General features: G+C 35.2%; 1 protein-coding gene across 1 annotated transcript; it reads left to right on the top strand.

Moving 5' to 3' along the window:
* Window positions 1-1,447: 1,447 nt before the first annotated feature.
* LOC149542739 (GDT1-like protein 3) lies at window positions 1,448-25,769 on the top strand. Its single transcript, XM_089795751.1, has 6 exons — window positions 1,448-1,654; window positions 24,176-24,305; window positions 24,412-24,512; window positions 24,678-24,750; window positions 25,314-25,398; window positions 25,718-25,769. The coding sequence occupies exons 1-6, from the start codon at window positions 1,448-1,450 to the stop codon at window positions 25,767-25,769; spliced, it is 648 nt and encodes a 215-aa protein (XP_089651877.1).
* Window positions 25,770-25,815: the final 46 nt, after the last annotated feature.

The following is a 25,815-nucleotide window of genomic DNA, read 5'->3' as shown; positions in this document are numbered from 1 at the left end:
CCCAGTTATTCATCTTGAGCCCAAATTGCATATTCATATGGTCTTCATAATAGAGAACCAACGCCCCAAATTTTGTTTTCCCAACTGTCTATTTGTCTAGTTTTCAAAGCCAAATCCAAACCCAGTTTATCGTTTTCTAACTTGTTTTCTTGCAGGCCATTCTGAAAGGGTTACTTTGACAATCAATATCTTTTAACTGGAAATTTGTCATGAGACGAGATTCGACAGGGTGGAAGAATGTAGAGCAGAGAGTCAGTGTGCCAGTTTTCAAAGCCCAATCAGGTGATTTGGTCAGTTTTTAAGGCCAGTCAACGGACCTTTTGGCACTAATTTGACAGTTGACAGAAAGTGATAAAATGGGTTTTTAATGATAGATTGTTGATTGAATTTTCTTCGAATCAGTATCAAAGGTTCATTATATCATTTTGGAATATCAGTTGTCCAAAAATGAAAAAAAATTTAGCTGGACCCACTATGGGACCTGGCTAAATTCATCAGAATTGTGAATACTAGACCAGATGGATCTATGGAGGCACATCTCAGAACGATGTAGAAGGGATGGTCATTTCAGATATTGAGACAATTGCTTTGGATCCTAAATTTTATATTACATACCACAGCCATGTATATGTTGAGTTGCTCTATAAATCATCTAGCAATAAGGAGTCAGGGACTCAAGATAAGTTGATGGAGTGCTTAAGAGCTTGTGCAATGATTGAAACAGCAAATAATGCTAACAAGACCATCAAAAAGTCTAATAGTGTTTCCCCATCTCAGTGCTTTGCACGTATGATAGAAAATAAGCGTTTGACTGGTGAGGACTATGAAAGAGGTGTACGACACATTGAGTTTAACTTGGGATGTTCAGACATTTGATATGAAACTGGCAACGTCATTGAAGTGATGCCAAGCCAAAATGTAGCTATAGTTGATGCTTTCTAACCTTTATTAATACAATCAAAAAGATAAGCGTCTAAGAATGAAAAGAGACACCAAGTAGAGCAGCAAACGTTAGAAGAAAAGGACTAGAAAAGGACCAGAGGCCCAACGTAGGAAGAACAACACCCACGTGTGAAAAGGAGTAGCTCATGCTATTAAATGGCAAGCAATGATAAGAATAAGTGACTGATGAAGAAGTCACCCACGTAATGAAGGAGATCCTGCGGTTTCAAAAGGTAAAAGACCCCACATTTTGAAGCAGGGGTGGAAGTCAAAGCCACCTTCAGAGAAAGAAAATGCCCATGTTAAGTTGGCAGCCTCGTGAGCAGACAAGCCGGCCAACTCCATGATCAATTTTATTCAGCCGCCGTGAGCCATGTGGAATAGCTGATTGTCCCTCCTATAGAAAAATTTGCCCATGTCTGTTGTAGAGGGAGTGTTCACACATGTTAGAGTTAGAGCATTAATAAAATAAAGCTCTCACAGCATTGAAGGGATATCCAACAGCATGGGGAAACCATATAGTCTGTATTTGTTACAAGAAGAGGGACCCTCCATATATCTGCATATGGAGATAGTAGAGATCAGTCAACGCAATCAAACAAAAGGGAGCAGTAGTCTTAGCACCAATACAAAGAAGAAGCAACTGTTTAGAAGCAATGAACAGAGGCATTTCAAAAAGGAAGCCACCAAATTATGTTGCAGAGGAGGTCACGTGAGTAGCAAGAAGCTGCCAATCCACTAGTAGTAGCATTAGAAAGAGGAGCTGCCATGATGCAACTCATGTGATCGAGGAAAAATGGTCGTAGTCTTAAAATTGAAGAGAAGCCGCCAAATGGAAGGAGGCAACACATAAAAATGACTCCATGCATCCAAGCAATGCCTGTCTAAGCAGATCCAAGGCAAAAATAAAGAGGAAAGCGCAGGAAAAGTGCTTCAGTGATATATCCCACATTGTACATCTGGTGATAGTTATAAGTTTTAAATACAAACCATCACAATACATATAATGACTTAAAGTGTGAGCCTTTTGAGGGCAAGGCTTGAGCACGCGAGTCCCAGCTAGTGGTGGATGACATCAGTTGAAGGTGAATAATGCAAAATTTTAATCAAACTTGCACGTGACCTGATGTGGCGCCCGAAACTCAAATCATGGCAGATTGCACCACGTGGCTGCATCCAATGGCGTGTGCATTTCCGCATTATGAATATGTAGGTAGTTAAGTAATGCATGGAAGTGCATTTCTGACAAGTGGCAGGAGGGCCCGCTCAGCAATGATGAGGTAGGTGACGTGGCCAGGTCAGGGGTGAGGTAAGTTGGTGATTAAGCAATCGGTTGGCCAATCAGGGGCCACCGCGTGGCAGCCCGAGTGGCGCCCGAGTGGGCCCAGAGAAACATAGAGAAAATTCAAAAATGCAAAAATAATAATTTTAAATTATTATTTCAAAAACTGGTTTGCACGTGATTAAGTTTTAATTCAAACGAATGCATATTATAAAGTTTAAACATTAGATATTTTAAATTTTTGAAATTTAAACTCCAAATGTGCAGATCTAGTTTTCTAGTAGAGGTGTCATTTTCAAAATGACTTTCAATGGGTTTCTGAGATGCAAAATAGATGATGTTATATATCGCCGAAATCGGGAGAAGACGAACTTTCTGATTTTGGAGTCAGTTTTGCATAGGTAGCAATGTGTTCCCGTTACAGGGGGTTTTGTCCCAGGTTTCCAAGTTGCAACCGTTTTTAGACCAGGAAGTTTAGTTGTGATTTTTGGCAAGTTAATAGCTTGAATATGCATAAAAGACAAGGAGAATTCAGTTGGGGGCATCTCTGAGTCAGTTAAAGCAAGTTTTATCAGCATTTTGATGCAAATTAGATTTCTAGCAAATAAGGGATTTCATCATTCAGGAGGGGATATTTTGCAAATCAATTGCAATGTAATGATGAAACAGAAAATCAAATCAAATGGAAGAAAGAGGTTAGAGAGAGTCTTTATAGTTGCAAGAGATGGATTTCTAAGTCGACAGATGGCAGTCGCAAGTTCAATCTGAGAATTCATCTTCATCCTATATTATTCTTTCTTTCTTCCATTTGAGGGGTTCCAATTTTTTGGGAAGTTCCAGTTCCTTGGAAGAAATCTGCTCATGACTGTGATACCAGAGCTTGTGTCCAGTTTTGGATGCATTCCCATGATTGTGACCACATTCTTCAGCAATATTCTTCTTGTATGAACAGCAGTAGGAAGATAAATACATATAGTTTAGATCTGTTAGGTTGTTTCATGTCTTTCATTTCATGCATATGACTATATAATTTCAAGGAAATAATGCAAAGAGCAGCAGATGATTAAGTTTCAGTTGAATCTTGTCTCCATTCTCATTGAGTTTCAATATTTTACGATCTTTGAACAAAGATTTTAGGTCGTAGTTGCAGTCCCCAAAGACTATATGTTGTTTCATTGTTGCTAATAATTCAAGAAATTGTGTAAATGCTTCATAGAAATCAACAAGGTTGCAGATTTATTGAGAAGGATATCAAGTAAGAATGAGATTTTAAACTGAACATAGATGTCTATTTACAAGTTAAATAGATAGATCTATATCTGAAGATACACATATGTCTCAGATATTCACATGTATGTTTGTGATCCATGAATTTTCTCGATGGACTAGGCACTAATCAGCTACAGGGTCATTACTTTCTTACTGTTGCATATCTGAGGGTTGTTGAAATCAACATTATAAATCAAATGCTTTTCCCCTTTCATGTTGAAGAGCTATAAAAGTTGAACCCTCACTCAACTTATGAATGTCATAGATCTATATTTAGCTACTGTAGATTGTTGTTATTTCATGAGTTAATAGGAGAAATAAGGGTTTTATCTGCTTTGAATAGATTCAGTGTCTGCTTTGATAACTGGTACCATATAAAGAATTTGTAGGTCCACCCGCCTAGGTTTTGCAGAGCCTAAAGAAGAAGAAGAGTCATGCCTTATAGTTGGCCTGGTGTCTGAATGGATGTGTTGATAATGGGAGTTAGTTGCCCCTAGATGTTTTTTTTTCTCATCAGGGTAATTAGAAACGGGTAACATTTTCAAACACCAATAGAAGCTTTTAGTATTTAGTCACTAGATGAGTCAAAACATATCATGAAAAAATTATCAGATATTGTTGAATAGGTGACAAATGCAGACCTAGAAACAAATGCAAAACTCATGGAATGGTCTGAAAGAAAATTTCATGGAAAAGTTAATGAGAAAATATCTAGTGAAATAGAACTTTCTCAGATTGAATTGGCAAAGGTCATAGACAAAGTCAAAAAGATACTTGAGAATATATTCTCATTATACAAAAAGTTGTGTGACTTTTCATATTTCACACAAGAGACTAGCTAAAAGATAATGAGCCTGGAGTGAAATTTGAATATTTCTAGCATGCAGCTACCTAAAGATCCAGCTCAAAGTATGAAGTATTTTACTTAGATGCTTCACACTCAGAAAGAGATAGCTGTATTAACAGTAGAAGAGGCCACCATCAAGGCCAAACTATTATAGCTCCAACCTTCTATAACCCCACATTTGGAAATCCTCCATAAAGAATAAGTCTATGCTAAAACTATTCTCAAGAAAGACCCTAATCTTTCTTCTTTAGAAGGACTTATTCATCTTGCTACAGAGACTGTCCTCCAACATAAATCATTGGAAATTGCTTTGCATAATTAGGATGTAGCTCTTAGGATGATTATGGGGGTAAATAGCACATTTTTGGCGAAATATGATCTTAACCCTTAAAACCCTTTGACATAAGTGTCAAAAAGGGGGAGATAATAGAAAAGGGGGAGACAAGATAACAAAGGTGGAGCATAATATACAACATCAAATTTTGTTTACCAAGATAGCACTGATAATGGCACAATCAACTTAGGGGGAGTTACAATACTTTTGAGGTATATATATTGTACATTAACAAATTTTGATTAAGGTTTTTGTACTCATAAGGTTAGTTAAGTGTTTTTGTCACTCATGTCAAAGGGGGGAGATTGTTAGTCTCAAAATGGTTTTTGACACTTGAGTGCTAACACACTTAATCACTTTCTACATTGGAGCCAAGTACACCATGTATGCCGAACCACAACATCAGCTGAGTCAGGGAAGCCTTCAAGTGCCGAGTGAAGATTAGGTGCTAAGCATGATACAAGTGCTAAGTGAAATTTGAGTGTCGAGTCATAGATGATGCCGAGCAATATAGAAATATAGCAAGTGTCGAGTAAGCCAATTTAATATAAGTGTCGAGCATCAGAGATCAGTAAGTGACGAGCAACATAGAATGCACATATGAGTTTGTAACATTATAAATTCAGATGTAAATCATTTTTATGGCCAACATATGATAAATCTTGAAGGATTAAAAGATAAGATTGAATCTTTTGTTTTTCCCATGCAATCAGCATGTAGCCAATAAGAAAAATGGAGAAGGCATGCAACCAATTGTAAATGTGCAAGGAATAAGCGAGAAATAGAGATTCAATATGGATCATAGATCCATACCTAGCCCTAAGTCTTCGAATGTCTTTATAAGCAAGATGAAATCACATTGAACCCTATGGTGGATGGATGAGGGTGTGCAAGGAAAACTAATTCTCAGAGTGAAGAGTATCAGATCACAGAGGATCAAGATCAGAAAAAGTAGATCAAGTGCTTGTATTCAGCAATCTAAGGATTGTAAGCTATCAGGTTTATTATACCTACTACTCTCCAGCAATTGTATTAGAAAGAAAATCATATGGTAATAGGTTAACTTAGCAGCTATTTTGTAAATCCTATAAATAGGTGATGAAATCCTTTAGCAGGGTAACACTTCTTGTAAAGTGTTTGAAATCCTTTAACCAGGTCACTATTGATACAGTGTAAAGCTTTTAATAGGGCAGGCCTTTAACAGGGCAGACCATCAAAAGTGGTTAAACCTTATTGTTGTAGTAATTTTTGTGGGTATCATCCCCACCCCAATTTTACCTTCTTATTCCTGGAGGGTTTCTGGGTTACCAAAATCTTAAGTGTTATGCTTATGTGTTTTTCATAATTGTGTGATATTTTTATATGCATGCAATTTACTTTTAGTTAAGAAGAAAAAAAAGGTTTTAATGGTCAAAGCACAATACTTTTGATTCAACCCCCCCCCCCCCCCCCCCTCTCAGAAGCATTATTCCTATTTGAATATTCCAACAATCACTGTGTACTCAAAGGATGCAGAGGATCATTTTGATCATCTAAGATAGGTATTCTTAAGATGTAGAGGGTTTGGTGTTTCCCTTAACCCAAGCAAGTGTGTCTTTGCTACTAACCAAGGAAAATTATTAGGACATATTGTATATGAGGATGGCTTAACCATCAATCCAGAGAGGACAAAAGCAATACTTTCCCTCCCTCTTCCTAAACACAAGAAAGGGCTACAAAGTTTCCTAGGTAGGATAAATTTTGTGAGAAGATTTATTCCAAATCTTGCTACCATGGTGAAACCTCTTACAGCTATGCTCAAGAAAGGTATGGTCTTTTCATGGACCAAGGAAGGGAAGGAAAGTTTTGAAGAGATCAGCATAGCCATAGTCTCAGCCCCTACTCTCATGAATCCAAATTTTGGGAAAGATTTCATCCTTTATACCTTATGTGGTGAGTCGAGCATTTCTACTATCCTGACTCAAAGAAATGATAAAGATGAAGAGCAGCCCATAGCTTTCTTTAGTGAAGGGCTTAAAGAATATGAAGATAAACATAGCTATGTAGAGAAGCAAGCCTTTGCAGTCATCAGAACTTTAAAGAAATTTAGACATCTCCTTTCTCATAATAAGATTCATTTGTTAGTACCCCATGCCAGTGTGAAGGATTTCCTTTTGAGCAAAGATATTAGTGAGAAAAGAGCTGGCTAGATTACTAAAGTGATGGAATATGATATTGACATTCAAATTACCATGCTGGTAAGAGGGAGGGGGTTGTGTAAATAGATGTTATCATCTCAAGAACCTGATGAGGACGCTGCTATGATACTGACAGAGTAACAAGAGGTAAGAAATGGCAACCCAAGGAGTTGGATGGATAATATGATGAATTTCTTATTAGGCAATGGATACCCTCAAGGATTAGATAGAACTAAAAGGAGACAGTATAGATTACAGTCAATTCCTTATGTCATAGTTGACGGTGTCCCCTTTAGAAAAGATTTTAATGGAGCCCTATTAAGATGCTTTGATACAGACCAGGCTGAAAGAATGATCAAAGAACTTCATGATGGTCCTAATGCTGGCCACTTCTCAGCAAGGACAACTACAATGAAGATCATGAGGGCTGGTTATTATTGGCCATCTATGTTTTAGATTGTCATAAGTATGTGAGGAAGTGTGAAAAATGTGCCTTCTTCTCTAGAAAATAGAAGCTTACAGCTCTTCCCCCTCATCCCACTCAGGTGGACCAGCCTTTTGCCCAATGGGGATTGGATTTCATAGGCCTTATCAATCCTCCTTTTAGTTTAGGTCACAAATGGATTTTAGTTGCTACAGATTACTTCACCAGATGGATAGAGGTAGTTGCATTAAAGGATGCCACTGAATCTTCAGTTGTGGAATTCCTTGATGGAATTGTGACCAAGTTTGGTGCCCCTTCAACCATTATTTTAGATAATGCAAAGTCTTTTGTTGGAGCTCAGATTTGTGCATGGGCAGTGGATCATAATATTTATTTGAGCACATCCTCAAATTACTATCCTCAGGGTAATGGTTTGGCTAAGTCCTCCAACAAGAACCTGATCAGGATCATGAAAAGGAATATAGAAGATAACCAGAGGTGCTGGCATAAAAAACTAAAGACTGCACTGTGGGCTGATAGAATATTGCCTAAAAGGTCAATAGGAAATTCACCATTTGTGTTAGTCTATGGTAGAGAAGAAAGGCTTCCACTTTCATTGGAGTTCCCATCCCTAGAGCTAGCTCATCAGCTAGAGTTGATTGAAGATGATGCCATGGTAGTAAGAATGGCAGAGCTGATGGAGCTGGAAGAGAAGAGAAGTAAAGCCATGTAGACCCTAGAGACACACCAGCAACAAGTAAAAAAGAGTTTTGATAGGAAGGCTAGGGTCAGAATCTTTCGAGAGAGAGATTTGATTCTAAAATGGGACATAGATAGGGAAAAACCAGGAAGACACTCAAAGTTTGATGCATTATGGAGTGGTCCCTATCTGATTGTCAGTTGCAAGCAGGCCAATGCTTTCCAGTTAAGCAAGCCTGATGGTGAGATTCTGCCTATTTCAATCAATGGGATCTATCTCAAGCCATGTTTCTGAGGTTTAATATTAGATGTACATAGTTAGCTTAGTTTCATTTCCAATTTTTTCCCTGCTTTTCCAAGAAATGTAGGAGCATAGGATTGTCTCCGTGAGACAACAAGTTTTGAAATTTTGAAGGTCACAGAGGAGGAGCTTTGGTCTCTGATTTCGGTTGCAGAGACAAGGGTTTTAGGGTTTTCCTTTCAGAAGTAGGGTTAGGATTTCACAGTATACATAGGATCCACATTTTTTTTGACTCTATATTCCAATGGATGCATGAGGTCACTGGTCTATGCCTAGTTGGCTTGCATCCCCTCTGAGTCGTGAGATTTGTTGGTCATTTTTGCCTTCCCACCAGAATCACCACATTTGAATTTGACGTAATAATGTTCACAATTTTTAAATATTCAAATATTCAAAAGGGGCATAGAATACTTTATGCTAACCTCATATAGTTCTTTCCTTGCACATTTTAATGTTTCTGCAGGCTCGAGGTCCCCATCGTCGGATCAATCTAGATCAACGGTTGGCACTATCTTGCTATGGGAAGTTGCACGTTGTTTTACCATAGCGACATAGCACCTTTTGGCCGCATGTCAGGTGGGTCCTCCCTTTCCTTGTTATTTCTACGGTGCCAAGTTTTGATAAATTGATGGTGGGCATTATGGAACTATTGGAAAATCTATGTTCCTCGTCATTAGCGACATAGCACCCAGACAGAAAGTGATCCTGTGGTGACATCAGAAGGAAGGTGGGTCCCAAGCATGCCCCATTGAATATCAGTGATGAAATTTTGCACACATGGTAAGACCTCAGGCAACATAGAAGGATGAATGTGCTTGGAATGAGGCTTTGATTCATCGCTAGCTAGGCAGTTCGTTGATGTTAGTAGTTACCTGGACCCACGCCCCTTTCAAACACATGAAGATTTCCTCACCCTCCGATCAGTTTGGATCGATGGTAGGTGCTATCTCGCTATGGGAAGTTGCACATTATTTTGCCATAGTGACATAGCGCCATTGTGCCATGTGGATCAATGGGGCTAGGTCACGCCAAGATGAAGATGCTAGGTTGTGCCAGGTGGTTGCCAAATGTTTCATGGGCCCAAAATTTTGAGGAGGCAAGCATAGTATTATGAGGATCTTCCATGATTGTTGATCTCATGGAGATCAATGATCAATGCTTTCCCATAAGATGAAATTATGAGGATTTTTAAGACACGTTGGTGCATGGCCAGTTTCTTATTAGTTGGTACACTAATAGGTCAGATCCATTTTTCTCGCCGCCAGATCTTGAAAAATCAATGGTGGGCACTATCTCGTTATGGAAAGCTACAAGGATATTACCCATAGCAACATAGTTCCTTGATGACACGTAGCAAGGTGGGGCCAAGTTGGATGCCAGGCGTGCTAAGTTGGTTTGTGGGTCCAAAATTTTTAAGGGTAGAGCACAGTAATACGGCGAGTCTTCATGATCATCAGATCAGTTTGGATCCATGGTGGGCACTATCTCGCTATGGGAAATTGCTTGAAGGATATGCATAGTGACATAGCACCTCGATGACATGTGTCCCAGTGGGTTCAGTGGAGGCAGTAACAGTTAGCGATCGGTAGTTAATGTGACTATCGTGGTCAGGGTTACAAGGTGGTAGAGTTAGTAAAGAAAGATTGGTCAACCTCAGGAAGACCTTGTGGGTGGCAAAGAGAAATGAACTGATTGGTCCACGTGGCCTATTTTGCTTGCAGTTTTCGGTTGACTCACTGACTCTATTGATTCATGAACCAAAAATGATAAGAAATCAAGTTTTTAAACAAACCTGATCTTCATGATCAATTCCAACCACCAGAAGTGAATGTGAAGCATGCAAAGACACTCTACCATCCTGATCTAATCTATCTACTTGGTCAGAGCATAGTTATAGCACTGCCTCTATCTTCTCAAGGCCCTATTTTGGTTAACAATTAGATTTTATGGTACCTAAAGCTATACTTAGATCAAATTTCTTTAGATCCCCATGATTTTCCTTGGCAGAGCCTTGATGGCAGTGGTTGTAGGATAGTTTTGGAGGGAAAATATCAGTTATGCCTGAACTATGAAGGCAATTTTTGTAAATTTTGTAGGGGTCGACCTTTCTCTATTTTCTTTGTTACTGCTCTACAGATTCTCAATGTAAATTCCCCTATGCCTTTGAACTACATGATTTCCTGTCTTATCTCTTTCAGCCATTGGTATGAAAGTACAAGAACTCTTTGCCTCTTACTGGTGTTTTGTAGAGATCTATGATCTGCATGACTGTATCTTCTTGGCCTATGAATGATAATATAAGTGAATCTCTCTTTCCTTGTGTCATTCATCTTGGTCGTCTAATTTGCATGTGATTATTAGATTAAATCAACTCTAAATGTGTATATCCTTAGTTTCATTCTGGTTCAAAAAGCGCATATATGGGCAGAGATTGGTCTGAAAACTCTATTTTGGTGCATCACCTCTTTAGATAAGACTAGGTAGATTTGCTTTCATGCTCTCCTTCTCCCTTTTCCTCTCCAAGAGTAGTTAGGTGTGCCCTAATATTAAGAGGAAGCCGGCCTTCTCCTAAGCTCAACCTCACAGTTCAAGTCCCATAGCTTGGAGGTTGTTTCCATGTTTCACTAGGTTGTCCTCATGCATAGGCTTTGGACAAGGGTGGAAACCTAAGTGACAACAATACTTGTGTTTAGGAATTTAAAATAATGGAGAATGATTGAAGAATACAATGGGCCTCAATTTTATTGATGTTGTGAGACAAATTAGTGTTGTGAATAAACAGATTTAGAGACTTTTTGATTCTTTGTATCAAACTGCAACCTTCATTTCTCCTTGTTTACATTTTAGTTTGTTTGTTGGATGTTCCCACCATTATGCAATTATTTTGTAGGTGCAAATACCATAGGGGTTTTTGCAATAATAGTAGTGATTTTACATGGGAGGAATGGAGATCCTCTCACCATACCTAGAAAATCCATAGTTTTATTGGAAATGTTGTGTGAAGGGCCAATAATGGGGCTTCCAAAGTCAAATAAATTATCATTGTCTAGTGTTATGTTTGATCACATTCAGAGATAGCTGAAATTTCCATGCAAATCCATATGTGGTAGCAAGTTTGCAAAGCCAAAAGGATAATACACATATACTAACTATCTTATTTCTAGGGCACAATTTGAAACTATCTAAAAATATATTCGCTGCATGTTTCTTGTTGAACAACTTGCAAATTTCATTTTTTAGATTTGAGTATTTATTTTTATCAGTTTAGCAAATTTTTTGGCTCTGCATTATCAATATATTTAAAGAGACATCATAAAATGAAGAGTTGCTTAATATTCTAAACCTATTTTCTAAGTTTTGACTTCCTTGCCATATTCTATTAGGTTAAAAAAATTCTCCTTCTAAAATATATAGAGTCTAGATCCATTGAAAATACTATAGGAATGCTTCCAAGTTATCGAAAATACATTGTATGTGTATTTTTCAGTATCAATTTAATGATTTGAATATAGATCTGAAGCTTTAATTTCTCCACTCTCATCATCCATATTTAATCTAGAAATCATGTCTTGAGATGGATCTACATGATACTCAAACTCATGTATTTCACTACAAGAAAGCCTCTTACATGTATTAACATTCAATACAAAATTATAACTGCTTCTTTTTTAAATGAGCCAAATTATGGGATAGAGTTCCACAATTAATATTGTTAAATTCAATTCCACCTTGATAAATACCTACAAATTTTCAACTACTTCACTACTAGGTAATCTAGCCACTATGACTGTAAGAAACAATGACAAAACAATAAAAATTATAGTTCCTATTACTTACTAATCCATTAAAGTACGATCACCATTATGTTTGAAAAGGTTAACTTTTATGAAATGTGTGACTAGTTTTCTAGAGAAACATTCACACATAGCTATGAATTTAATTCATATTATGACAATTGTATCAATCTTTTCATCCAAAGAGAAAGACCAGAATACATGATTTCACACCTTGTGACACTTTTCAAGTTCAAACTGGCATTCAACCTATAGTAAATCTAGCATAGTAGTTATTAGATTTAAAATGGATGGAAACCACCAAAGCATTTGCACCTAGAAGCATTTTATCAGAGATGTAGGAAAGGAAAAAGATGACCAAAGTGATTTCTTATATTGTTAAAGTTAGCATAAATATAATCAATAGGCAGTCACTCTTAACTTCTTAAGGCATTAACAATATTGCAGGGGAGGATCATCATTCTTGCATTAAATTCTTTCCATAAATATTTTGCTGATAGATTCAAGAAGACAATGTCTATCGAGCCCACTAAAGCATCAAAAGAAATTTATGGCAAAAAGCAGTGTCAACTGAGTTCACATGGTTAACAAAGGAAAGGTGGATAGAGTTAGTGCTAATCAAGTTCATTTGGTTACCAAAGGATGTTTGCAAGTTTGCAGTGTTAACTGAGCTTCTGTTGGTTAACACAGGAAATCATCTCAAAACTAGTGTTTACCAAGCAAGGTTGGCTAACAAAGGATTTTGTTGTTTTGACAAGAGAAGTTTAATTATTTTAAGTATTGTTTCTAGCTTATTATGAAGATGAATATTGGTGATTCTAATTTGTACTGAGCTAACTTGACAATCTGGAAGGTATATATAAAAGGTCAAGTTGAGCTTTCTAGAGTCTATGTGCAAGTGTGTTGATTGAATTAAGAAGGAAAGAGTAAGAGTGAACTTGAAGGATAATCAAATATCCCTGTGGACCAGAAAATTAATATTTGATTAGGAGGATCAAATTCTGAGTAGAAAAAAGATCTAGATCCAGCAATTCAGTTTCATTACAATTAGATCATTTCATTGTTACTCTCTAACCATTGTAGTAGTGATATAAAATCTCTTAACAGAGTTGGTTTAATAGCCAATTGTAAATCCTCTAACAAGGTTTCAATTCCATTGAATTATTTTAAGACCTCTCACAAGGCCACTCCTAATAGAGTGATTAAATCCTCTAACAAGGTCACACCTAACAACATGTTTTGTAACCTTTAAAAGGGTTGGCTCCTAACAGGGCTCACTTCAAAAGAGTAAAAAATAATAATTAGTTACATTGGTGGCTTTTCCCAATTTGGGTTTCCACATTAAATATGGTGTCTCATGTGTTCATTTTATTTCTCTTATGCTTGTAAATTAATTAAATTTAATGTTTAAGATCTATTAAAAGTAATTCACACTACATTTACCAAGTTACAGCATTTTCTGTGTGTTTACTAAGTAAAGCAGCAATTACTTTTCTTAGTCTAAATTTTATTGTTGACATCTAAGGGATCTAGGATTTATTTTAGTAGCAACTGATTCACCCCCCCCCCCCCCCCCACCCTAGTTACTCCTTCTATATTTCCAACAATTGGTATCAAAGTTTTTGGTGCTTGCAGGGAAGGTTTCAAGGACCTAAGCTAAAGATTAGGATGTCTTACAAGAGAGAGATTCCAAAGCTAAACAGAGACAACTTTTCAGCATGGTAGGGACTCATGAGACTTTATCTAGCCACCATTAGTGATTCAAGCTTGAAACACCTTGATGAAGAATACAAAACTCCCATTGGCACATTATTTTTTGGAGATCTTACTAAGAAAATGAACCATAACATCATGATGATTGATATTGCATCTGCTCTCAGCTATGATGAATTTGATGAGATCAAAGACTGTGAAACTGGTTTTGATATGTGGAACCAGCTAAAGGACATCTATGGTGGTGATGAAAATGTAAGGAGAGCTAAAGCAGAAAGCCTTGTAGGACAGTTTGATCAAATGAGAATGAGAGAAGATGAAAATGTTTCCAAATATGTGAAAAGAATCAAAGCTAGTATCAGTGCAATCAGAGCTTCTAAAGGAGAAATCAAGGAAGAAATTTTTGTAAGTAAAGTTCTCAAAACATTGCTTCCTATCTATATAATTAGAGTATATTCTATTCAAGAAAAGAGATGTGACCCAAATTACAAGTTAAGTTTGGATGCCTTAGTATGATGATTGACAACTTTTGAGCTAGACAACTTTGACAATTATGTTCTAGCTTCCAAAAATGTAGAGTCTACATTTGAAGCCAAACTTTCACTAAAAGAGAAAGGCAAGAAAATAAAGGACATTTAGTTAGAAAGTGAAGAGGAAATAGAGAAAAGTTCTAACAATGATCTTGGAGTTGTTGAAGCTTTACTTGCAAAGAAATATTCTAGAGGTAGAGGAAAATACAAAGGTAAATTTCCCCTAATTTGTTTTTCATGTGAAGAGATTGGTCATATTGCTTCCAGGTGCCCAAACAAAGAGAGCAAGGATGAGAAGAAGAGTCACAAGTAAAAAGGCAAAAAGGATTTCAAAAATCACAAATCATACAAGGACAAAGGTAAGAAGACTTTTTTTATGGCTAAGGATTCTAATAACAATGAGGATGAAATAGTATACATTGTTGTAAAAGATGAATGTGATGAAGAAGAATATAAGATGGCACTTATATCTCATGTTAGTAAAAATGATACATGGGTCATATTTAGTGGATGTTCCCATCATATGGTTAAAGATAGAACAAGGTTTGAACATTTTGAACACTATGATGGAGGTAGTGTAAGATTTGGAAACAATGAACCTTGTTGTATAAAAGCGAAAGGTCGAATCTCATTAACCAAAGAACTTGTATGTGATAATGCTTATTGGGTTAAAGGACTAAAACATAATCTTCTAACTGTAGCACAACTAATCAACATTGGATTCAAGGTAGAATTAATGCATGGCAAGGAAAGACTACTACATGACAAAGGGAATCCAATTGGATCAGGTAAACAAACAAGAGTAACCTATTTTATCTTGATCTTGGTGATTGCTCATGTTTTATTGCTTGAATGGAAGAAAGTTGATTATGGCACAAAATACTTCGTCATGTAAACTTTGATAATATGGTCAAGATAAGAAAATTTAGAAAAGTAAGAGGTATCCCTAGTTTCAAGAAACTAGATGTTGGTTTATGTAAAAATTGTTAGATTGGTGAAATGGGAAAGATTGGCTTTAAGAGCAAAAACTATCAATCTGAAGATGTCTTGGAAATTATGCATACTAACCTATGTGGACCCATTGGAATAGAAAGTTATATTGAAGAAAAATTCTTTATTATTTTTGTTGATGACTATTCTAGAATGATGATTGTTATGTATCTTAGAGAAAAGTCAGAAGTATTTGAAAAATTCAAATGGTTTCTAGCAAGAGTATAAAAAAAAATTGGAAAAAGATTGAAATAGTTAAGATCAGACAGAGGTGGTGAATTCATCTCCAATGAATTCAATAACTCTTGCATTGAAATAGGAATCAAAAGACAAGTATTAGGCCCTGGTACTCCTGAGTAGATTGGAATAGCTGAAAAAAGAAATAGATCCATCATGGATTGTGCAAGGACTCTGATGATTGAAAAGAATATTGATATCAAATACTGGAAGGAATCCATCAACATTGTAGTTCATACTTTGAACCAAGTTTAGTTGAAGAAGGACTCACACAAAACTCCCTATGAATTATGGTATGGCTACAAACCCAATGTAAGTTACCTAAAAGTATTTGGCAGTAAATGTTATATCTTGAAAGAGTCTAGAAAAGGCAAGTTTGATGTGAAAGGTGATGAAGCTATATTTTTATGATATTCTTGTAGAAGTAAGGCATATAGATGTTTGAATTTATCTACTCATAAAATCATAAAAAGTGCACATGTGAGAATTGATGAGTTTGTAGAAAAGACTGAAGAAGAAAGCAAAAAGGAACCAGAAGATTATAGAAGATTTGTCTACTTCGAACCTGATACATTGCCAAACACATCTAACAATAAGGAGACTTCAACTCCTAAGTTTTCCTCAGCTACTGAGTTGCGAGAAGTACAAATTGAGTCACAAGGACCCAAGTCACATTTTGAAGCTACAAGGCCAATGCCTACTGAGTCTGAATGACCCAAGCAAGAAGTTGAAATTCAAAATGAAGATAGTGCAATTCATTCAAAAGGAAATGAACCTATATTGGCCAAGTATGTTAGAAGGGATCATGCACCTAATCAGATTATTAGAGATAAATTAGAAAGTACTATGACAAGAAGTAAGCTAAAAGCTACATGTTTACTTGTTGATTTTGAACCTAGAAGTGTTAAAAATGCATTGAAAAATGAAAGTTGGATTAAGGCTATGAATCAAGAAATTGAAAAAATAGAGAAGAACAAAACTTGGACCCTTGTTCCTAGGCCTAAAGATAAAAATGTGATTTGAACAAAATGGGTATTCAAAAATAAGATAAATGAAGATGGAAAAGTGTCAAGAAACAAAGCTAGATTAGTGTGCAAAGGCTATTTTCAAGAAGAAGGAATTGATTATGGTGAGACTTTTGCTCCTTTTGCAAGATTAGAAGGTGTTAGGACCTTACTTGCATATGTAGCACACAAAGGATTCAAAGTATATCAAATGGATGTTAAATCCCCATTTCTCAATGGTATTCTTGATGAAGAAGTCTACATTGAACAACCAGAAGATTTTGTTGATCCAGAAAAAAGGGACATGGTTTGCAAATTACACAAAGCATTGTATGGTCTAAAAAAAGCTCCTAGAGCATGGTATGAAAGGTTTCATAACTACCTTATACAGATTGGTTTTCAGAGAACTAATGATAACAGTAGTTTGTATATCAAGGAAGGATCAGATAACAATATTGTATTAGCAGAGATATTTGTGGATGATACTCTATTTATAGGGAATGATGATCTATGCAAAGAATTTTTAGAAAAAATGAACAAAGAGTTTGAAATGTCCATGTTTGGTGAGATAAAATTCTTTGTTGTATTACAGATATAGCAAAACAAGAATGGTATATACATTACTCAATTTAAGTATATCAAGGAGATACTCAAAAAGTTTGGAATGGAATATTCAAAACCAGTTGGAACCCCTATGTGTACTAGACTCAAGCTTGCCAAAGATGATGATTCCAAAGAGGTAGATCAAACCTTATATAGATCAATGATTGGAAAATTATAGTATGTAGTTCACACAAGGCTTGATATTACTTTAGTAGTTGGGATAGTGGCAAGATTCTCAGCGAAACCTAGAGAAAATCATATAATGACAATCAAAAGAATCTTGAGATATTTGAAAGGCACTAAAGACTATGGATTATGGTACAAACTTGGAGGAAACTTAGACCTAAAGGTATTCACTAATGCTGATTGGGCAGAAAATCTTGATGATAGAAAAAGCACAAGTGGTGGAGCATTCTTTCTTGGTAAAAGGTTGGTATCTTGGACAAGCAGGAAGAAAAACTACACATCCAAATCCACCACAAAAGGAGAGTATGTAGCAGTAGTAGTGAATTGTTCTAACATTGTTTGGTTTAAACAATTTTTAGAAGGCATGAAGATTGAGATCAAACAACCAGTTGTCATGTTTTGTGATAACACCAGCACAATTAACATATCACAGAACCTAGTGATCCATTCCAAAACTAAACAAATTGCTATAAAATATCATTTTGTTAGAGAATTGGTGGAGGATAAAGAAATCAAATTGGAATATGTCCATACAAAAGAATAGATTGCAAACATATTTACCAAGCCATTACCTAAGGATACATTCCTATATCTAAGAGGTAGGTTAGGGGTCATTCTCTATCTAAAGCTCACTAAATGAAGTTTTAGTGATGCATCAATAGGAACCAAGTTGAAGATCAATCAGTTGATGCAACATAGTCAAGAGAATATTGCATATGAATCAGTACTCAAGGCGCATTGATACTAATTTCGTATGTGTTGTCTTTGGCATGTGTTGTCAAAGAGGGAGATGATTACTGTCATATCTATGAAATTTGTTTATATCTTTTTGAGGGAGAAGTATATTGTCATAAAAGTTATGTAATTCCTTCATAGAGGGAGATTACTACATGAAAGAAGAAGTTTTTTTGTAAAATCTAAGAGGGAGAAAATTTCTATCAAAGAAAGTCTTGTTCACAAATTTCATTGTGCTATGACACGTATTTCAATCAATGCCAAAGAGGGAGATTGTTGGATACAATTGTCTAATTGTACGTTGTCTTTGATGTCACACAAATTTCATATCAATTGTCAATAAGTACTTACCAAGCTCACTTAGTCAACAAGATAGTTTTCTTTGTTTACCAAGCATTCCTAAAGCTTACTCTACAAAGACAAATTCTAATAAGCTCACTCAGGCACCAAAGAAAATTATGGCAGAAGATAGTGTCTACCGAGCTCACTCAGGCATCGAAGGAAATTATGGCAAAAAGTAGTGTTAACCAAGTTCACATGGTTAATAAAGGAAAGTTGGATAGAGTTAGTGCTAATCGAGTTCACTCAGTTACCAAAGCATTTTTGTAAGTTCGTAGTGTTAACCAAGCTTTTATTGGTTAACACTGGAAATCATCTTAGAACCAATGTTTACTGAGTAGGGTCAGCTAACAAAGGATTTTATTGTTTTGGCACGAGAAGTTTAATTATTTTAAGTATTGTTTATAGCTGACTATGAAGATGAATATTGGTGATTCTAATTTGTATTTAGTCGACATGAGAATCTAGAAGGTATATATGAAAGGTCAAGTTGAGATTTCTAGAGTGTGTGTACAAGTGTGTTGATTGAATTAAGAAGGAAAGAGTAAGAGTGAACTTGAAGGATAAGAAGATATCCTTGTGGAGTAGAAAAGTAATATATGATCAAGAAGGATCAAATTCTAAGTAGAATAGAGATCTAGATTTAGCAATTCAATTGCATCACAATTAGGTCATTTCATTGTTACTCTCTAACCATTGTAGTAGTGATCTAAAATATCTTAATAGAGTTGGTTTAACAACCAGTTGTAAATCCTCTAACAAGGTGGCAATTCCATTGAATTGTTTGAAGACCTCTCACAATTCCACTCCTAATAGGGTGATTAAATCCTTTAACAATGTCACACCTAATAGTTTGTTTTGTAACCTTTAACAGGGTTGGCTCCTAATAGGGCTCACTTCAAAAGAGTGAAAAATAGTAACTAGTTACATCAATGGTTTTTCCCATATTGGGTTTAGACATTAAATCTAGTGTCTCATGTGTTCATCTTATTTCTCTTATGCTTGCAAATTAATTATAGTTAATGTTTAAGATTTTTTAAAATTAATTCACACTTTGCATTTACCAAGTTACAACATTTTCTATGTATTTACCAAGTAACAGTAGCAATCAGTATTCTCAATCTAAATTTTATTGTTTTGATTAAGTGAATTTTAAAGGACCCAAAACCTTTACATCAATAGAGTTCTAGAGATAAAAATGAGAGAAGAACAACACAGAAAAGTATCTAAAAACAACATGAAATAAACCTTTAAAAAAAAACAAGAGGTCATACAAAACAAAGCTTGAAAAGACAACAAAAGAACAACAAAGGAACAATAACTGACTAGCTAAAAAGTATTTATCAAGTCAACAACCTGATCCACTAGAGTGTGCATGGTTTTAGCAGTAGCCTTCACCTCATCTTTCTTACTGGTTTCCTCAATCTTCTTCCAATAGGCCTAGGTTCATTTACTTGGTCCCTCAGTATTAGCCTCCGAAGGAAAATCCTAGCCCTTATCAGCCTCATTCTTCTTCAAGAAATTACTCAAATTGTCCACCATTTCTTTAACCTATTTATCCATATTACCCATCTTGGTCTCAAGTTTGGACACCTTCCTCTAAATGTTTTCCTTCTTCTTCAACATTCCCTATGACCTCTGAAAGCTCATCAATGTGCTGTCCTAAAGTTCTTTCCCCTCTGGATGTTTTACTGACTTCCATTTGCTTACTTAGAAGCAACATTTTATGCTTGAGGATACCCCTCTCCTAAATAGATCCAGGGTTGTTGAATATTCCCTTAGAAGACCCTCACCCACCTTCAGCTTTATCACCCAAATCTGACATGGACCCTTGTTCACTGTCATAACCATAGTCAGATTCTCCACTTTTCTTAGCATCATACTTATCCTTCTATCACCTTTGGGAATTTCTTTTCCTCTCCAACTATTGAGCCAAAGGCTCATCATTAGAAGGAGGAGAGACCCACTCATCTTGAAATCATTTACCCTTTCCTCTACTACCACTCCTCTTTTTGTAATGATCCCTAACAATTTTCTCCACAAATTCACTTTCCAAGTCCTGATCAAAATCTTCCTCCTCAACATTCCTTTTCTTCTTTTTAGATCTTCCACCTGAGCCTTTTTTCAAGCTAACCAAACCACCTTCAACTTCATCCTATGTCTCAGAGTCATAACCCTTATCCTGAATACTCCCTTCCATATCTTGATCAGCCCCTTTCAAGGTTCTAGGTTTTGGGACATTTTTGGATTTCAACAAGTTCATAATCAAAACCATGAGACCCTCATGGCAAACATACTCACTAGTCGGGTCTTTATGGATGGCCTGGGTAGATATAGAAAGAGATTGCAAAAGATAGAAAGAAAAATTTACCCTAACATCATGTCGGAAATGGTTTGCCAACATGAAGTGGTATCCGTACAATTTTTTAAATCTTCTATCCAGAGTCAAGTATTCCATAATCACAAAGAGCACAAAATGCCAAGGACAAGAAACAGAGGTCGGGTTATTCTAAATTTTATTGTTGACATCTAAGGGATCTAGGATTTATTTTAGTAGTAAATAATTCACCCCCCCTCTTAGTTACTCCTATATTTCCAACACTTGCTTCCTCCCTTTTGGACTTCTACAGTAGATTTCAGGTCCACAATTTGTTCATGTGTTAGACTGGAGCCCATGCCCTTCTCTAAAGTTGTCATTTTTTTCTTTAAATAGTGTTGTCTTGTGTGGAACCACCACTAAGGATGCGAAATTTAGTTTTTCATTTCCTTAGATATCCCTAAGGCCTACATCATGGATCTTTTTTTCATTACATGCTAGACTAGCTTACCCATTCACATGGAGATTTCAAAAATTTCTATAATATTAGTTGGGTCCCACATGACTAGCCTTTCTTCTTTTATGCTATGTATTTCAAGTGAGAATCTGGGCTTCGTTGTTTGTGGGTCTGACTAGTAGTTACCCATGAAAGATTTTTACTTCATTTTCTATTCCTCATGGGATTATGGGTGGAGCCTTTGATAGCTATCAGTAGATTGCTTTTTTTGGGTAGATGAGTGGCATCTCTTCATTGCAGCCTTAATGTGAAGCTCTTCATTGCACCTATTGATTGATTAAATAACTAATCCACTTTAGAATTAATTAATAAATTAACCATTCTTTACAAATTGATTTTTGATCTATTCATTTGGTGATTGAAACCAAATAATCATTATTTTAAAAGCGGTGATAATAAATGGATATTATAGTAATTATGATGATCTATCTACCTTAATATATAGTCCACCTAGTATTCTCCTTGCTTGTAGTAATCATTGATAATATTCAATACTATTCAAAATTATGTTCATTGATCATTACTAAAGTAATATTTTAAATCTGCATCATACTTCCTTCGATACCATATTTGTCTTTAGAATATTAATGAAAGGAACTTTACGATCAATATGTGGAATGCCATATAATGAACATGTCAGAACATGAAATCTTTTTTTATTATGTGAACCGTACTAGTTTGATTTAATCAAGGGAAATATCATGATCTTCATGTTGATGAGGTTGGCAACTAATAAGATCATTGAACCCAAATCATACTTTGGATAAGCTTAAGTATAGATTTTTCACTGGCACCACTTGGGGGCCACTTCTTGAGATTTAGGACCTAGTCATCTCAAATTTTAGTAAGCTCTTTGTTCATTCATTGGCATCATTTCAGAGTTTATCTTTAAAAGTTTAATGTTTTTTTTATTCCTATTAAGGAAATGATTGGAGAAGTAGTTTTAGAGGTGAAATATCCCCCCTAGTCTTTTGGTTTCTCCAATAAGATGAAGCGTGGTAGTGTATTTTTGTTTTGAAAAAGTATTTTCTCTTTTTTTATTGTTACAAGATTAATATAAGTTAATCTTGTATGTATAAAGAGTAGGTAATTTCTAATAAGGAATTTCTATACCAATGATTTGTAGCTTTCAATCCCTTGGACTTTTCCTTGTGTGTTCCTACTGGATAGTCATTACATTTAGTAGTCACTCTAACATCTTAAACTTTACATTTACATGAATGAACAGGAGAGTGGTGGAATAGTGATCCAATTGAAGTTGAAGCTAAAGCAAATGAAACTGGAGGTGCACCTAATATTCAAACACTTTCACTATAAATGGACAACCAAGAGACCTCTATTCATGCTCAAGATCAGGTGCCCATTCTTTTTGTTAGAAAAGGCATTAGATTCAATTGGATATAGCTCAATAGATTAAAAATAGTTAATTCTAAACAATTTGTCCATTTTTAACTAAACAAAATCAACATACTGAGTAATGAAATTTGATGTAAACCAAAATAATTCATTGTGTATTCATTTTTTTCTTATTTTGACATGATTTAGCCTTTTTAGATATGATTCTATCTTTAATTAGTGCTCCCTTTTGAATCTAACATACCAAGTATGACACTTTATTTTCAAATATTTTAGTGTGGCGCTTGTTATAACAAGGATTACATCTTGATGGAAAACTTTAAATCTGGGCAATTTGGTGAAACATTGAAATATTTTTGAGCCTATGGGTTGCATATAACAAAAGAAAATTTCTAGATTATAGGTTGGCTCCCCTTGAGATCACATAAAACTAACTTTGATAGAGAAAAGGGGAAGGATTGCTTTGGAAGGAAATGTTAAATGATTTAAAGGTGATACAACAAACTACTAGATTTCATAATACCTAATAGTTGATTTAACTTGCATTATCTTGAAATGAAGTTGTATTTGTTCACAACTCAATCATAACATTCCATGCATGTATTTTTTCAAATGAAAGAACATTTTTTCAACACTTGTCTAAAAGAAAATTTGAGATTTTCACAATTTCAATTAATTGAAAACCAATAACACAACTTAAGATTTGTATAATTGTGAAATTTCTTACAGTGAACTGAAGCCTTGAATGAGATAAAACTATAGAGCTTGCATGTAAACCATAGAAGTTAAAGCAAATTCAAATAAATATAACTAAAAACATGACAATTTAAGAAGAAAGATGTTAATTTTCATTGAAAATAAAGGAGCTTTCTATTACAAATCCTAAAATATGCTTCTAAACTCAAAAGCTTTTTTGTATCTGAGTTTCAATACATTTTATGCCTCTTCTCATGCAAGAGGCATTAATAGGAAAAATATAAGAAAAATAGGAAAAACAATTGCCTTATAGAAAGGTTTTCAATTGATCTGAAATGGAACTGAAGATTAAACTATTACAAATGGTGAAAGGAACAATGGAATTACTAAACACTATGTTTGGCTTGTAGGAAAATTTATTGAATTAAACTGGAAATTCCTTAATGTGTCAAACAAGCTAAACCATAAAATCTTCCTAATGCCTGATGGATCTCAAATTGCTACTATCAATTACTAATCAATAAATCTACACAAACCCCAATCCCATTCTAAAATTTCACAAACCTCTTAGTGTATTACTCTAGATTCCAAACACCTCTTATTGTTTGAGTTCTCAGTCCCAGTACAACAAGAAAAGATTGGCAAGAATGGTACTACTAGCTCCAAAATTCACTAAGTCATGTAATAACTTTGAGCAAATCAGTGAGATGAAAACCACTCCAAAAATGTGTTATTACTATGGTATTTACTATGCCAAGGGGGCATGAAATAGCCTACAAGTGGATTCCCTCAAGGCTCTTACCTTCATATATTAGTTGATGATATAATAAAACCATTGTTTTGCTCTTTTGTTTGAATGTGATTTGTGATGGATAATTTGCAGTTGGACATAGACTTTATGCAAAAGTGCTCGATTATGCAGAAGCCAGATATAATTAACAGTTCTTTGGAATCTCCTAGACTGGATGTTCTTGATGGTTTTTTTGCAAGTTTGTCTATGGTCATTGTTAGTGAACTTTTTTTTTAATTAAATTCATTGGGATCATTGCACCATAATTGCTTCTTGCAGTATGACTTTTAAGACTTCTAGTATACTGATTAAATATTTTTTTCCCTACAAGATTGGAGATGATACTTTCATTATTGCTACACTCATGGCAATGCATCATACAAAGTCCATTGTCTTGTCTGGTGCTCTTAGTGCACTTATTGTTATGACTGTAAGTAAGACAGTTACTCTAGCATTGTATATTTTTGGCTTCAATTTTGGAATACTGTGTTCTTAAGGGAAGTGATTTTGGTAAAGACATCTTTGTCTCGTTCATATGGGGTTGGGCTTTAGAAAATACTAAATTGATTTAATTTGTATGATGCTATGAGTGAAGGTGCTATCAATTGGATTAGGGCAGACAGTTCCAAATTTGATCTCAAGGAAGCACACAAATAGTGCTACTACAGGTAGGGAAGTGTACATACTATTCTGATGAGATACTATTTGACTTTCTTTTTGCATAGAGCTTTTTTAATATGTTATCATATCAGAATTTCTTAGTGCTCTAAATTACAACCTCACCATGTTTAGAGATTTGTGATACTTAGTTCTCTATTGTTTGTTTGATTGCATACTCTATGTTCCTTATTTGATATTTCCTTTAGAAAGCTTAAGACACCTATGTCTTGCGGTATTCATCATTTTCCATTTCAATGCATTGGGTTTTAGAGAATCACAAATATAATCATAGCGAAAACATTTTCCATCAAATGTTAGAAATGAAACCAGAGTTAGAAATTGGTCAAAATTCTTTTGTGACTACACTTTTTGACTGATTTATGATCTTAAACAAATTAAAAAGGATAATTTTTGGATTCACATTCTTTCTCAAAATGTAGAAGAGCACATCTAGCAAAATTAATGTCCTATGATATATGGAGACTTTATTCCTTTGTATGTGGTGGTCATGGTCGACTAGCTAATATATGGAATTATATTATGTTTGTTAACAAGTGATGTCTCTTTTTAGTTTTATATGCTTTTTTTGGCTTGCATTTACTTTATATCTCCTGGAGGTCGGACTTAAAGAATTCACAAAAAAAGAGATGCATGAGGTGTGTTAGTGTTTTCCCTCTCTTTACTAGACTATGAACTCTTGATATCAATTGGTTAGAGGATCATTTTTAATATATTTTCTAAGAAATTAATTTTCCATAGCACTTTGGATTATTTAAAATATTTTTTACCTTAGTTTCTGTTGATGTCATTTATATACTCCACATTTTTTGTAACTTAACATCATCTCTGCAGTCCAACATTTTTCAAATCTTGTATAATTTTTACATGTGTAGTTTATAAGTTTTATTGGCTCTTGAGACCATTAGCAATGTTTATGTTCTTTCATTGGTTCTACTAGTTTGCTTTTTGTGACAGGTACAATTTTAATGTGTTTGGTGCAAGCATTTATTTTGATATTTTTGGCTGAGTAGGGAGATTGTAGCCAAATACCCACAATTGCAGTAAGTTGTCCC

The sequence above is a fragment of the Cupressus sempervirens genome, chromosome 8 (genome assembly GCF_028749045.1).
Source record: "Cupressus sempervirens isolate cs-2001-9-10 chromosome 8, ASM2874904v1, whole genome shotgun sequence".
Lineage (NCBI taxonomy): Eukaryota > Viridiplantae > Streptophyta > Pinopsida > Cupressales > Cupressaceae > Cupressus > Cupressus sempervirens.
Note: the sequence above shows the minus strand (reverse complement) of the source record. Positions and strands in the feature narration are given on the sequence as shown.

Bases quoted from the DNA above. Each gene is read 5' to 3' on its own strand.
- LOC149542739 (XM_089795751.1), top strand. From the start codon at position 1,448: ATGGGGAAACCATATAGTCTGTATTTGTTACAAGAAGAGGGACCCTCC. The intron at 1,655-24,175 runs GTGAGTAGCAAG...GATAATTTGCAG, and splicing joins TATGTTGCAGAGGAGGTCAC to TTGGACATAGACTTTATGCA. The intron at 24,306-24,411 runs AACTTTTTTTTT...TTTTTCCCTACA, and splicing joins GTCTATGGTCATTGTTAGTG to AGATTGGAGATGATACTTTC.